Below are 15,000 nucleotides of genomic sequence, written 5' to 3' on the forward strand. Positions count from 1 at the left end.
GTTGTGAATGACTTTGGTTGATGGTGTTCGTCAGAGTGAGAGTGAGTAATGCTGTGTCAGGGCCAAGGACTAACTCACAGAGGACTGTGTATCGTAAAACACACACACACACACACACACACACACACACACACATACATACACACACACATGCACATATATACACACAGACAGACAGACATACACACACACATATACACACACACACACTTATACACAGACAGACACACACACACACTTATACACAGACAGACACACACACACACACTTATACACAGACACACACACACACACACTTATACACAGACAGACACACACACTTATACACAGACAGACACACACACGTATACACAGACAGACACACACACACACACACACTTATACACAGACAGACACACACACGTATACACAGACAGACACACACACACACAGACACACACATACACACACACACACACAGACACACACACCCATACACACACAGACAGACAGACACACCCATACACACACAGACAGACAGACACACAGACACCACAGACTAGGCCTGCCGCGATAAGCAATAAATCGATTAATTGCCGCGATAATTAAAATGAATGCAATGATTTTGACGGGCGCGATTAATTGCTATTTGCGCGTTTGTTTTAATGAGGCGGAACCAGTGCCCCTTGCAGTCTCTCTCCGTGTGGGGGGCCGCTGGCGTTACTACAGAGCACAGCACGGGAGCTCCGTGGGGCAGTAGCAACGCCACATATAGCTTAATACATTTCTCAATAGTGTTGCTCCTTTTAACCAAGTAGCGTTATTTGTAGTGTAACGTTAGAATAACACAGAATAACGTTAATACAATTACATGCATCATTGTTTACAATGAACGGGTGGGGCTAGTCAAAGCACTGGAGACGGGGACAAGTTAAACATGAATTAATTTATTATAACGGGTCGTTTTCGAGTCGTGCTGCAGTGCCTACGCACCACAGCTATTCTATTATATACTGCTTTGACGCTTCCTCCTCATCGTTGATTGCCTGTAGTAGCTGCATCTAACGTTAGTAGCTAACGTTAAAACTAAAAAACACAACCGGACGAGACAAGTTGTCGGCTAGGATAATCACAACAATACTTCCGGTCCGGTCGGTGGGCTTCAAAATAAAAGTCTTAAACCGGAAAAGACGGAGCGGTGGGCTTCAAAATAAAAGTTTTGGGAAATAAATTTCTCAAAAAAATTCTCTAACCGGTCGCAATAATATCGCTTATCGCGATATTTTCGGGGGCAATTAATCGCCCAGCAAAATGTGTTATCGTGGCAGGCCTACCACAGACACACACACACACACACACACACACACACACAGACAGACAGACAGACAGACAGACAGACAGACAGACACATACACTTATACACAGACACACACACACACTTATAGACAGACACACACACACAGACACACACACAGAAGGCACATCCTCTGAGCTGCCGGGAGATGATGATGGTGGTGGTGATGATGAAAAAGCTCAATAATATGCGAATCGCTCTTTAATAATCTAGAAGCCCTCGTCTGTCCCTGAAGTGACTCTGTTTCCAGACAGACTCAAAGGGAAGCCCTTCATGAAACAGTGGGATGATGAGATGATGAGTGAGATGGACCGGATCACACTGGCTCCTCTGGAGACACACAGACTCCGGGACTGGAGGAAACAAAGGATTGATAGATGGCAGACGTCTCCGTGGGCGATGGAAAAATGAGAAAACTGGAAGAAGAAGCGCCGATATGTTCTGAGCTGAATGGTTTCCAACATGTAGGGTTTGAAGAGCGTGCCGGTTTTAACGGAGCGATGCCATAATAAAGGAAAGGGGGAGACGGGGGGAGGGGGGGGGGTGAACGGGGTGAGAGGGAGAATGAAAGGATGGTGGATTGTGGGTTTAGGGTAATTTGAGATGAATGAACATTTTGAGTTTAGCGTATAGTAGAGACTGGAATAGCTTTTGGTGCTTTGAAGGGGGGGTTATAAAGATGGGGGTTATAAAGAAGCTTTTAAGTCCAGGGGTGGATTGAAAGAAGTGAACAATGCGGAGGCTGATTAGGAGAGAGAGAGAGAGAGAGAGAGAGAGAGAGAACTCAGGAGCAGAGAAGGAAGAGGAGACGGAAGGGCGAGATGAGCAGCGGAAAGCCTCTGTCTTTAGGTCAGTCTAGGCCCGATGGATTAGTACACCAGCAAGAGGTACATCTTTATAACCGCTCCCGCCGCCTACCTCCGGTCAATGGTCTCTAATTACACACCCTCAAGACCCCTACGCTCTGCATCTTCTGGCCGCCTCAGACCCACTCCTATCCGAGCTCCGGGAGGGTCATCAAGGAGAACTTGCCTTTTCTCAGTCCTTGCCCCACAATGGTGGAATGAACTACCCACCCCAGTTAGGACAGCTGAAACCCGCCTAATCTTTCGTCGTCGACTAAAGACGCACTTCTTCAACCATTATCTGAAGTAAAAAAAAATATATATATAATAATAATAATAATAATAATAATAATAATAATAATAATAATAATAATAATAATAATAATAATAATAATAATAATAATAATAATCTAACCCTAACTAACCTTACTGTCATGCACTTGTCCTAATAAACTAGCCTACACTGTAGCACTCAACACTTTGATGAACATTGTTACTCAGCTGATAGAGTTGTACCCTTCTTGATGACCTGTCGTACAGAACTTGTAAGACGCTTTGGATAAAAGCATTCAGCTAAATGACTAAATGGAAATGGAAATGGAAAAGTACACCAGGAAGAGTCTCAGTCTCTAGTACCAAAGTAGACCAGGAAGAGTCTCTGGTCTATAGTACAAAAGTACACCAGGAAGAGTCTCAGTCTATAGTACAAAAGTACACCAGGAAGAGTCTCAGTCTCTAGTACCAAAGTAGACCAGGAAGAGTCTCTGGTCTATAGTACAAAAGTACACCAGGAAGAGTCTCAGTCTATAGTACAAAAGTACACCAGGAAGAGTCTCAGTCTCTAGTACAAAAGTACACCAGGAAGTGTTTTTCTTAGGAAAGGCCAGTGGCAACGGAGGCTTGATTCTTTCTGACTGATATTAAGGCGAGTCATTGTGGGTCACTGTGCAATTCTCTTCTCTCCTCCTCCAGTCTGTCCCATCATTCTATTACTGCCCCCCCCTACTACACTCTCTTCTCTATGCAGTGTCCTCTCCCCAAGCCTATTATTAAAAGAGGAGCAGCGTTGGTCGTTTATTAACAAGCGGAGGAAGAGAACGAGTGGAGCATAAATAGAATTTATCTTTCTGTCTCTCTTCTCTCTCTCTCTCTTTCCATTCACCATCACACGCACACACACACACACGCACGCACGCACGCATACACACACACACACACACACACACACACACACACAGACGGTCATGTGGAGCCTCTACTGTTGACCTACTGACGGAGGTGCAGACTCTGCCATCAGTCACATGAGACCTGTCATGTCTGGCCCGGTACTAAACTTATCAGCACCGCCACACACACACACACACACACACACACACACACACACACACACACACACACACACACACACACACACACACACACACACACACACACACACGCGCGCACACACACACGCGTACACGGACACTCTCTACAGTGTGCATACCAGGTGCATAGCAGAGATACAGTAACACATGCATACTCACCTTTGGCATATATATTACTGCTGTCTGACAGCCCAGGTGGAACATGACACAGCATCAAAGCTGTGTGTGTGTGTGTGTGTGTGTCTGTGCGTGTGTGTGTGTGCGTGTGTGTCTGTGTGTGTGTTTCTGTCACATATTTCCCATAACATTTCCAGCCAGATACTGTTTTGCTAGGGGGGGGGGGGGGGGTGCAGGGGATTCTAATCTGCCGCATAAGAGTCTAATCATCCCCACCATACTGTGTGTGTGTGTGATAATAATATCTCTCGTCAGGCCTCCAGAAGATTAGTGTCAATGGGAGAAATCCTCTGTGAAATACCCCCACCTTTCTTTCTCACTCTCACTCTCTCACTCTCTCACTCTCTCTCACTCTCTCTCTAGGAGTGTAACGATACACGCACTTTCCGATTCGATACAAATTTAGATTTTGAGGTCACAATTCGATGCGATCTTAATTAATACTGAGCTCTCGTTATAGTTTATATAGGCTAAGTATTTATATATACTACATGGCTTGGAAAGAAATATTTGTATTTTAAAATCATAAACAGGGCGCCCCAGTGGCGAACCACATAGCACGCTCAGCCGCGACACGGCCGACCCGGGTTCGACTCCCGAACCCGTCGTTATTTGCCGAATGTCTTCCCCCCACTCTGTCTCCCATTCCTCCTCTGTCTCTCTCTACTGGACTGCCCAGTAGCAATAACGCGATAAAACGCCAAAAAATAAATCTTTAAAATCATAAACAAACAGCTTTAAACATTATGCAATAGCCATACCAAATCAGGTACCTTTTCTTTCATTACTTTTTCCTGGCAGATAAGTTGAGAGTTAACCTACAAATATGAGACAGTTTTGACAGCACAATTTTTATATAACTAAGAGATTGGCTGGGGATAAATGTTTTCATTTCAGATTAAAATATAAGAAAGCCTCTACATAACCTGTCAAGCTGACATAGTGATGTGGTTATATAAGGAAAGTTAATTCAAAGCAGTCTCATTATCCAAAGATTATCGGTTCAAATCCCAACAGGTACCTTTTCTTTCATGACTTTCTTTTTCAGCATTTCCTGGCACATCAGACGAGAGTTAACCTCCAAATATGAGACAGTTTTTTGACAGCACAATATTGATGTAATAATAACTAAGAGATTGGCTGGGATCAATGTTTTTTTCATTTCAGGTGATCTGTTCTTCAGTTTTTAAAGATCACTTCTACATAACCTGTCAAACTCACATAGTAAAGTGGTTAAGGAAGGTTCACTCAACGCAGTCTCACAATCCAAAGATTCAACTGAGAGAAGAAACATTGAGGCCCAGGGAAGAGAACAAAGAGGAGAATAATTGATATTCATTGACTTATACCTCTTAGAATATGATGCTGTCAAGCTTTTGTTGAGAGGTGAATTTGGGTCAACATCAACAACGATGTTTTCTTTTAGTATTTAGGGATGCTCGATATTGGCTTTTTTACCCAAACCGATATTGTCCAACTCTTAATTTCCAATATCTACCGATACATGCAGGATTTCCCCCCCAAAAAACGGAATAATTTCAGGTAATTAACATTACATATCTCTTGTTGTGGAATTAACACAACATTATGCATACTTTTGACAATAAATACAATCAGAATTTGTTCTTACTTGCTTGCCTGGGTAAATAAAGGTTCTATGAATGTAAAAAAATAAAATAATAATACAGATATTTTCCGATATCACATTTTAATGCCGATATCGGTAGGCCGATAATATCGGACATTCCCTAGTATTTTTATTTGAGCTTCGGAATAATACAGCTATCGGAAAGTATTCTTTTTCACGCTGCCTCTAATGGAGGTTCAGGCTCACTGACACGTTTGTTTCCCCCACCTCCTCCTCAGATCCGTGCAGATAGACCTGCCGATAGACTCGGGACTCCGCCTGGGACCACGTGGGACCAGCGGATCCCCCCCCCCCCAACCCCTCCCCGGTGAAAGCGATGTGTTTGGGAGCTGGAGGCCGCAGAAGAAGCTTCAGCAGAGCGCCCGGCGTGGGACCCCCCCCCCTTTCCCCCCCCTCTCATCGCCGCGCCCCTCCCCACGACGCGGCATGCCAACCCCCTGCCACCCTACCCGCCACCCTACCCTGAGCTCTCCTGTTGGGGCGCCATGAACAACCACAGAGACAGGGGGGTCACCTGCACCTCCTCGGACCTCCTGGACGGTGGAGGAGGAGGAGGAGGAGGTGTGGTCGGGGGGATTCCTCACCCCATGTTCCGACACACTCCCAACGGCCACCCCGCCGCCCTCCTCGGGGACCCGTCGGCCCTGTCGCGCGTCTCGGTGCCCAAGATGGGCGTGCGGGCGCGCATCGCAGAGTGGCCCCCGCGCCGCGACCACCTGTCCCGGGAGTCGCTGCTGCTGGAGAACGGGCTGAGCAACAACCACCATCACCACCATCACCACGGCAACGAGTCCGCCTCCTCGTCCCTCTCGTACCCGTCCGACGTCGGGCTGGTGCGGGGCGGCGTGGCCAGGTTACCGCGACGGCGGTCCAGGGAGGTGGAGTACCGGGGGGCGGGGTACATCGGCGAGAGGGGCTTCGCTCCCCTACGCCAGCGCTCCAACAGCGAGGTGACGCTGAGCGAGCAGGACGAGAACGAGGTCAGTCTTTGTCTTTCTTTTTCTCCAAAAAGAATCAAATCTCAACTAAATGTTATCGGCTGTGTGTTAAAACAGTGGCAGCGACGGTGGCTCAGGAGGTAGAGCGCTCGCCTGGTAGTCGGAAGGTTCCCGGTTTGATTCCCGCTCCGGGCAGTGTGTCGAAGTGTCCTTGAGCGAGACACTTAACCCCCTAACTTCTCCCGATGAGCAGGTCGGCACCTCGCACGGTCGCCTCCGCCGTCGGTGTGTGAGTGAATGGGTAAAAATGTGAGGAACAAATTGTAAAGCGCTTTGGATAAAAAGCTGCTATATATAAATGCACTCAAGCAGTGGGAAGAGCGAGAATCAAACCGGGAACCTCTGGATTACCAGACGATTGCTCTACTTCCCGAGCCACTACAAGATACAAGATACTTTAATGCCACACAACGATGGTTGGTGGTAATTGTTTGCGGTACAGATTGTTAAACACTGGTTACATCAACATGAAACAGACATCAAACATCAAAACACCCCCCTCCCACCTCCCAATCCCCACAATAAATACATATATACATAAATACATACAGGACAGTCACTGTCGCCCCAATATTCTCTATTCTCTTATAGAATAGAATAGAAGACGCAGCGTGTTCTGAAATAGGTCTCCAAAGGCACATGTGCACGCAATGGGAAAATACTATCAAATTGACAGTTCTTAACCTGTTCCACCCGTGGAATATTTTCGCCTAAAATATATACCTAGGTAAATGGAATATTGCTCCACTTCTACAAGGCCCATTTGCATATTCTTGGTATCTAGGTACATCTATGGACCTCAGGGAATGTATTCACAGTGTCAGAAATATTGTGTCTATTACTAGGCTTGCTTAAATTGTGATGAAACAAAGGAGAATATGAATTATGATTTCTTTGAATCTTTGACAGTGAATAACACCATGATAATAATGACCAAACTTAAAAAACTGCCACTGATCTTGTTTAGTACCTTCTTGAGATCATGTGTACAAAGAATCTAAGGAAATTAATAAAGGGAAGATGATTAAACAAGGTTCTGTAGATACAGTACTGAATTCTCCCATCCGGACCAATGCAATTAGAAATATTATTATAGAATATAGAATATGATGCTTATAAATTACCTTATTATAGCCAATTCGCACATTTATATATATACATATATTATCTTTCAAATGCCCGAGTTCAATTTGGATTTAGTATCACCAGGCGTGCATAAGAACAGATAATGATATCTACTGTAATTTACTGTACCTTTTTATTTTCACCACAGTGCAACCATTTTGAAACTAATTTCCGATCTAATTGTTGCTACATGCTAACAATAGGGAGGAGAAACTAACTGCATTTCAATATTTGTCAAAAACGTTACCTTTTGTGGCTTATTATCCCGAATAATAACAGTTATTGAAATAATTCATTCAGAACGCTGAACTTTGAACCCCCACAGTATCTGACAGGAAGTGTAGTTTGGAATAATTCCAACGCTGATCCACAGCTATGCATCCCCTCGACAAAATGGCCGCAAAAAAACTACAATTCCCATGATTAAAATTTTCCAAAATGGTCGCCGTCTTGTAATAGACTTCAGCAAATCGAGAAGTTAAAACTATCTAATGGCACTTTTAACCTATTGCTAAACTAACGTATTGATGATAATATACATTCTACATGCTTTTGTGACATGTTAGTGATGTTAATACTTGAAAACGTTTGATTAAAAAAAATCATATTGATTTATTTGCCATACTGATTTATTTATTGATTTATGACCATACATATGCCATTTATGGGTCGGTACCGACCCCGTTGGGTGGAACAGGTTAACAATACTCTTCCATGCCCGCTCCAGGTGGAGGGCGGAGGCTCCATGGGGATCCTGTTCCGGGAGTACGGCAGCACCTCGTCCATCGACGTGCAGGGCATCCCCGAGCAGAGCTTCTTCGACATGCTGAGCCAGTTCCACCAGGAGCGGCCCGACCAGCGCAGCTCCGCCCCCGTGCAGCTGGGGGAGCTGCTCCGCGCCGCGCCAGAGGACTCCCCGCCCAGCGCGCCCCCCGTCCTCCTCCCCTCGGGACACTCGCCCGCGCCCACCCCCACCCCCAGGGGCGTTGGCGAGGACGGCGGCGGCGTTGGCACGGGGGGCCGGCGGGGGGATGGACCCGAACACCGGGTGAGGAAGAAGAGCGGCGGCACGGAGTCGTCTCTGGGGACGTCGTCTCTCTTCCGGAAGCTGCGCAGCTCCAGCAGGGGCGAGCTGGACGGGGGCGGGAAAGGGGGGGAGAGCGCGGGGGAGGACTCCTCGACGGGGGGGAGGAGCTCGGCGGACTCCTATAAGCCGTGGGTGTGCCCCAAGAGCTTCGTGCACTTCGACGCCCAGAGCATCGTGTTCGACCTCCACGAGGCGGCGGCGCAGCGCAGCTACGTGGCCCAGCGGAGGAACACCGCCACGGGGGCGTCGGCCGCCTCCGTCTCCCTGTCCGTCGCCTCCTCCGCCTCCAGGTCGACGTACGCCAGCGCCGAGGACCTGACCCTGGGCGGCGGCATGGAGCCCGGCTCCTCCTCCGCGGCGCTGCTGCCCCCCCTGGGCGGCGCGGACCCTCTGGACGGGGGCCCCCCCCTGGTGAGCCTGGGCTCCTCCTCCTCCTCCTCCTCCTGCTCCTCCCCCAGCCAGCTGCTCCTCTGCTGCCCCCACTTCCTCAACGAGACCGGGGGCCACGGCGAGAGGAACGTCAGCTTCCTGAGCTCCTCGGCGGAGCGGGGGGGAGAGGGAGGCGGCGGGGGGGGAGGGGAGGGAGCGAGGGGGGGCTGGTTGAGGAGGAGTAACGCCAGCGTGTCGGTGCTGGAGGTGCCCATTGAGCAGCAGGTCACCAGGCTGGACCGACTGAAGCTCTACAGCATCGAACACGTGGACCTGGGGGCGCGCTACTACAGGGACTACTTCCATGGGAAAGGTGAACACACACACACACACACACACACACAGTCGGTGTCTCTCTCTCTTTCACTCTCTCTCTCTCTCTCTGTTTCTCTCTCTCTCTCTCTGTTTCTCTCGCTCTCTTTCTCTCGTTCACTCGCTCTCTCTTTCTCTCTCCCTTTCACTCTCTCTCTCACTCTCTCTCTTTCACTCTCCCTCTCTCTCTTTCTCTTTCTCTCCCTCTTCCTCTCTCTTTCACTCTCTCTCTTTCACTCTCCCTCTCTTTCTCTCTCTCTCTGTTTCTCTCTCTCTGTTTTTCTGTCTCTCTGTTTTTCTGTCTCTCTCTCCCTCTCTCTTTCACTCTCTCTCTTTCACTCTCTCTCTTTCACTCTCTCTCTCTTTCACTCTCTCTCTCTCTCGTTCACTCGCTCTCTCTTTCTCTCTCTCTCTTTCTCTCTCTCCCGCTCACTCTTTCTTTCACTCTCTCTCTTTCTCTCCCTCTTCCTCTCTCTTTCACTCGCTCTCTCTTTCTCTCTCTCTCCCTTTCACTCTCTCTCACTCTCTCTCTTTCACTCTCCCTCTCTCTCTCTTTCTCTCCCTCTTCCTCTTTCTTTCACTCTCCCTCTCTTTCTCTCTCTCTCTGTTTCTCTCTCTCTCTGTTTCTCTGTCTCTCTCTCTTTCACTCTTCCTCTCTCTCTCTCTCTCTCTCTCTCTCTCTCTCTCTCTCTCTCTCTCTCTCTCTCTCTCTCTCTCTCTCTCTCTCTCTCTCTCTCTCCTTCTCTCTAAGGAAATCAGTGTACCAGTGGTATATGTGTTATCAGAGAAACGATGCGACGTCGCAAACCGATAGATCAAAGCCCAGCATGAAATCCAAGCGATCCCTTCTTTTTCCCCATTTAATTTCCTAATCCAAACATGTTCCACGGGTCGCGCTTCTCCTCCTCCTCCTCTCTCTCTCTCTCTCTCTCTCTCTGTCTCTCTTTCTCTCTCTCTCTCTCTCTCTCTCTCTCTCTCTCTCTCTCTCTCTCTCTCTCTCTCTCTCTCTCTCTCTCTCTCTCTCTCTCTCTCTCTCTGGCTGTCGGCAGGACCGTAGCGTTATCTCTCCTCCACTTCCTCCGCCGCCGCCCACCGGTCAAGTATCACTTTCCAACCCTCCGCCTGTGACCCCCTGCTGGCTCAATGAAGCATGTGGTCAGCCAGGCTGCAGCGCTCCCATGTACCTCTGGTCATGTACATGTACCTGCCGCTACCTGCCACTAGGGCTGGGCGATATGGCCTAAAAATTAAATCTCCGATTTGTTCACGCCACATCTGATTTACGATTTTTATCGATTTTTTTCTCTTAATAACTAGAAGTGCCAAAGAAATCATTCAAATAAGCTTTGTTTTTATTTGACACAAAGAAATGATCAAACCAAGATGAATTTCCCTATTGGGATTGCAGTGCAAACCTAACTTTCACCAATATTCATAAAAAAAAAATTATATATATATATATATATATATATATATATATATATATATATATATATAAAAGGTTACTCTTGATCAAACAAAGATGAATGTCCCTATAGTGCAATAACTTGCTTTTTCACCAAACTTCACTTAAAACAAATAAAAGGTGCCTCTTGATCATCAAACAAGAATGAATTTAATAAAGTGCAAATCTAACTTTCACCAAACATCACTTTTTGTAAAATAAAAGGTGACCCCAAAAAAATTTTAATCTTTTTTTTATCGATTTATTTTTAGAAAATCGTCCTAAATCATTAATTCTAATTAATCGATTAATCGCCCAGCCCTACCTGCCACATCTACCTGCCCCAGAACCTCTGTTCCTCCACATGTACCTGCCCCAGAACCTCTGTTCCACAACCTCCTCTGGTCCACATGTACCTGCCCCAGAACCTCTGGTCCACATGTACCTGCCCCAGAACCTCTGGTCCACATATACCTGCCCCAGAACCTCTGGTCCACATGTACCTGCCCCAGAACCTCCTCTGGTCCACATGTACCTGCCCCAGAACCTCTGTTCCACAACCTCCTCTGGTCCACATGTACCTGCCCCAGAACCTCTGGTCCACATATACCTGCCCCAGAACCTCTGGTCCACATGTACCTGCCCCAGAACCTCCTCTGGTCCACATGTACCTGCCCCAGAACCTCTGGTCCACATGTACCTGCCCCAGAACCTCTGGTCCACATGTACCTGCCCCAGAACCTCTGGTCCACATGTACCTGCCCCAGAACCTCTGGTCCACATGTACCTGCCCCAGAACCTCTGGTCCACATGTACCTGCCCCAGAACCTCTGTTCCACATGTACCTGCCCCAGAACCTCTGGTCTACATGTACCTGCCCCAGAACCTCTGGTCCACATGTACCTGCCCCAGAACCTCTGGTCCACATGTACCTGCCCCAGAACCTCTGGTCCACATGTACCTGCCCCAGAACCTTTCATGACTGTGATGCACGCCAACAAGGTGTGGCCGAGTGAATCCACAGTCCCTTGCTCCCCCGTAGGAAACTACCCTATTTTAACTCTGAAGAACTGGTCCGACGCGAAACGTTCGTTATACAATTATCACAGAGACATTTCAAAGGTACTCACAGTTGCACGAGGGTCTTGGACAGAGAATGGCAATTTCGGGGGAGAGCGGCCATTACGTTCTCCATTGCCGTTCTCTGTCGAAGACCCTCGTGCAACTGTGAGTACCTTTTGAAATGTCTCTGAATAGTACCTGCCCCTGAGCTTCCACATGTACTTGCCCCTGCCCTGGTGCTACCACCCCTCTCCTTCTCCAGGAGAACAGTTACCTCCTCGTGTGCATGGAGGCCCCATGTGCTGGTTCCGATAGCCGGTAAATACCGGCCCATGGCCGTCTGGAATGTCAATTGGCTGACGAATATACATTTTGAAGGCCATTGTGGCCGGTTAAACATAAATAAAATGTACATATATTACATTGACGGTGGGGAGTGTGTGTCTATGCATCAGTGTGTGGTATTAACGTGAGATCGTCTGAAGCCAAGGAGTCGTCTGGCAACAAGGTCACATCAGAGAACTGAATGGTTAAATGTATTCACAAAATGCGTCATCATTCCATCTCATCTCTCTTGTGACCGATAAGTACTCACGATAACTTCCCATAATCATGTTTTCATGCATTTCTTTATTACACGATATGGTCGTTAATTTGAACATTTGGCTGGTCAATTTGAATCTCATCGGCTACATTGCGTGTGTGTGCATGTGTGTGCGTGCGCGTGCGTGTAGTTCTTGCTAGCATTACCTCTTCAGACCCCGCGTTTGAATCTTCCCCTAGGGCGGGCATCATCTGCCTACACCCTAATTAGTGACAGACGCTGTTAGGAGTGCATGTGTGCGTGCATGCATGCATCTGTGTGTGTGTGTGTATGTGTGTGTGTGTGTGTGTGTGTATGTGTGTGTGAGAGATATATGCCTGCAGCCAAAGAGATAAAGGTTACCATTCCAAAAATATGTTTATCCGCTAACTCCTCGCCAGCCTAGCTGTCCCTCTGGAACGCCGGCGCGGCAGACGAGACAGGAAGTGTCCGGTGTTTGTTGTGCCGTTATGTCCCCCGTGGGTGCATGTCAAAAGACCTTGCACCAAAATCTGACATTTACATTTACATTTACATTTAGTCATTTAGCTGACGCTTTTATCCAAAGCGACTTACAAGTTCTGTACGACAAGCCATCAGGAAGGGCACAACTCTATCAGCTGAGCAACAATGTTCATCAAAGTGTTGAGTGCTACAGTGTAGGTTAGTTTATTAGGACAAGTGCATGACAGTACGGTTAGTTAGGGTTAGATTTTTTTTTTTTTTTTTTTTTTTTTTTTTTTTAATTCAGATAATGGTTGAAGAAGTGCGTCTTTAGTCGACGGCGAAAGATTGGACGTGATTCGGCTGTCCTAACTGGGGTGGGTAGTTCATTCCACCATTGTGGGGCAAGGACTGAGAATAGGCGACTTCTCTTTGATGACCCTCCCGGAGCTTGGATAGGAGTAGGTCTGAGGCGGCCAGAAGATGCAGAGCGTAGGGGTCTTGAGGGTGTGTAGTTAGAGACCATTGACCGGAGGTAGGCGGGAGCGGTTCCCTTTGCCGCACGGTATGCTAGGTCGAGGGCCTTGAAGCGGATTCGTGCAGCAATGGGGAGCCAGTGCAGGTCCCTAAGAAGTGGGGTGACATGGGCCGACTTCGGTAGGTTTGAGATCAGGCGGGCCGCTGCGTTCTGAATGAGTTGAAGAGGCTTAGTGGCAGTGGCCGGGAGGCCAGCGAGCAGTGCATTGCAGTAGTCGAGGCGGGAGATGACTGTTGATTGGACGAGGAGTTGGGTGGCTTCTTTTGTCAGGAAGGGGCGTATCCTTCTGACGTTGCTCAGGAGGAATCGGCAGGTTCTGGTCGTCGCTGCGATGTGAGCAGAGAAGTTCAACTGGTCGTCGAGGACAACACCAAGGTTCTTGGCGGTCGGGGACGCAGTCACAGCTGCATTCTCGACTGTGATTGAAAGGTCGGTTAGGGGGGAGGATTTGGCCGGCAGGTGGAGCAATTCTGTTTTGCTTAGGTTCATTTACACTGCCAGACGCGGCGTGGAAGCTAAGCAGGCCTGAGCCTCCTAAATTATACAGCGTTCTGGCTCGTTCTCGCTCATTCTAGCCCCACAATGCCCAGTGGCCACGGCGCGGGTTTGGCTAGTGACTCACAGAGCTTTAGACTAGAGGACGGCCCACAAAGCTGGTTCATACAACACTACGTTTGTTGTGTTTAGTGTCGAGAGATAATGTGCTCGTCCTCTCGTCCTACTTAGAAAGTCCAAAGATGACTGACTGCTACTTTATGGAACATAGAGTCTCTCCCATCGTGCCGTGATTCCAATTATATTGGTTAATAATATCAAACTGTATTTCATCCGTATTTTATTGTTGTTATTTGGGCCTCGGTATCACAAAATAAAGGTAGCGTTAACCCTTTCACTACCACACTACAAAGGGTTAACCCATTCACTACCACACTACAGAAGGTTAACCCTTTCACTACCACACTACGGAAGGTTAACCCTTTCACTACCACACTACGGAAGTTTAAACCCTTTCACTACCACACTACGGAAGGTTAACCTTTCACTATCACACTACAGAAGGTTAACCCTTTCACTACCACACTACGGAAGGTTAACCCTTTCACTACCACACTACGGAAGGTTAACACTTTCACTACCACACCACACTACAGAAGGTTAACCATTTCACTATCACACTACAGACGGTTAACCCTTTCACTACCACACTACGGAAGGTTAACACTTTCACTACCACACTACAGAAGGTTAACCCTTTCACTACCACACTACATAAGGTTAACCCTTTCACTACCACACTACATAAGGTTGACCTTTCACTACCACAGACAGGTTAACCTTCGGTAGTGTGGTAGTGAAAGGGTTAACTGAAATTACATTTATTAATTTGTGTCTGCTATTTACCGTGTTAGAATGCCGAGTGCTTCCCAGGGTTACCCACCGCCCGTCTCAATTATTATTGTCCTCACGTTTTGTCTTATAATTAGTTAATTGATTGTGTAATTAAGTGTATATTGATTGGAAGGTAATGTATATTCACAATGTCATCATCACCGTCTTCCTGTCCTTGGCTTCATTTGACATTCCTCATACACCCCCCCCCCCCCCCCC

General features: G+C 47.5%; 1 protein-coding gene across 4 annotated transcripts in view; it reads left to right on the forward strand.

Moving 5' to 3' along the window:
- Positions 1-15,000, forward strand: part of sipa1l3 (signal-induced proliferation-associated 1 like 3) — a 184,461-nt gene that overhangs the window by 98,733 nt on the left and 70,728 nt on the right. For all 4 annotated transcript variants that reach the window (XM_084326936.1, XM_084326939.1, XM_084326938.1 and 1 more), the window contains exons 3-4: positions 5,589-6,350; positions 8,221-9,322. In XM_084326936.1, the coding sequence (XP_084183062.1) occupies positions 5,856-6,350; positions 8,221-9,322 (1,597 nt within the window). In that variant the 5' untranslated portion in view covers positions 5,589-5,855. The remainder of the gene's footprint in view (positions 1-5,588; positions 6,351-8,220; positions 9,323-15,000) is intronic.

This window comes from Notolepis coatsorum (assembly GCF_963971535.1).
Source record: "Notolepis coatsorum genome assembly, chromosome: 1".
NCBI classification, from domain to species: Eukaryota; Metazoa; Chordata; class Actinopteri; order Aulopiformes; family Paralepididae; genus Notolepis; species Notolepis coatsorum.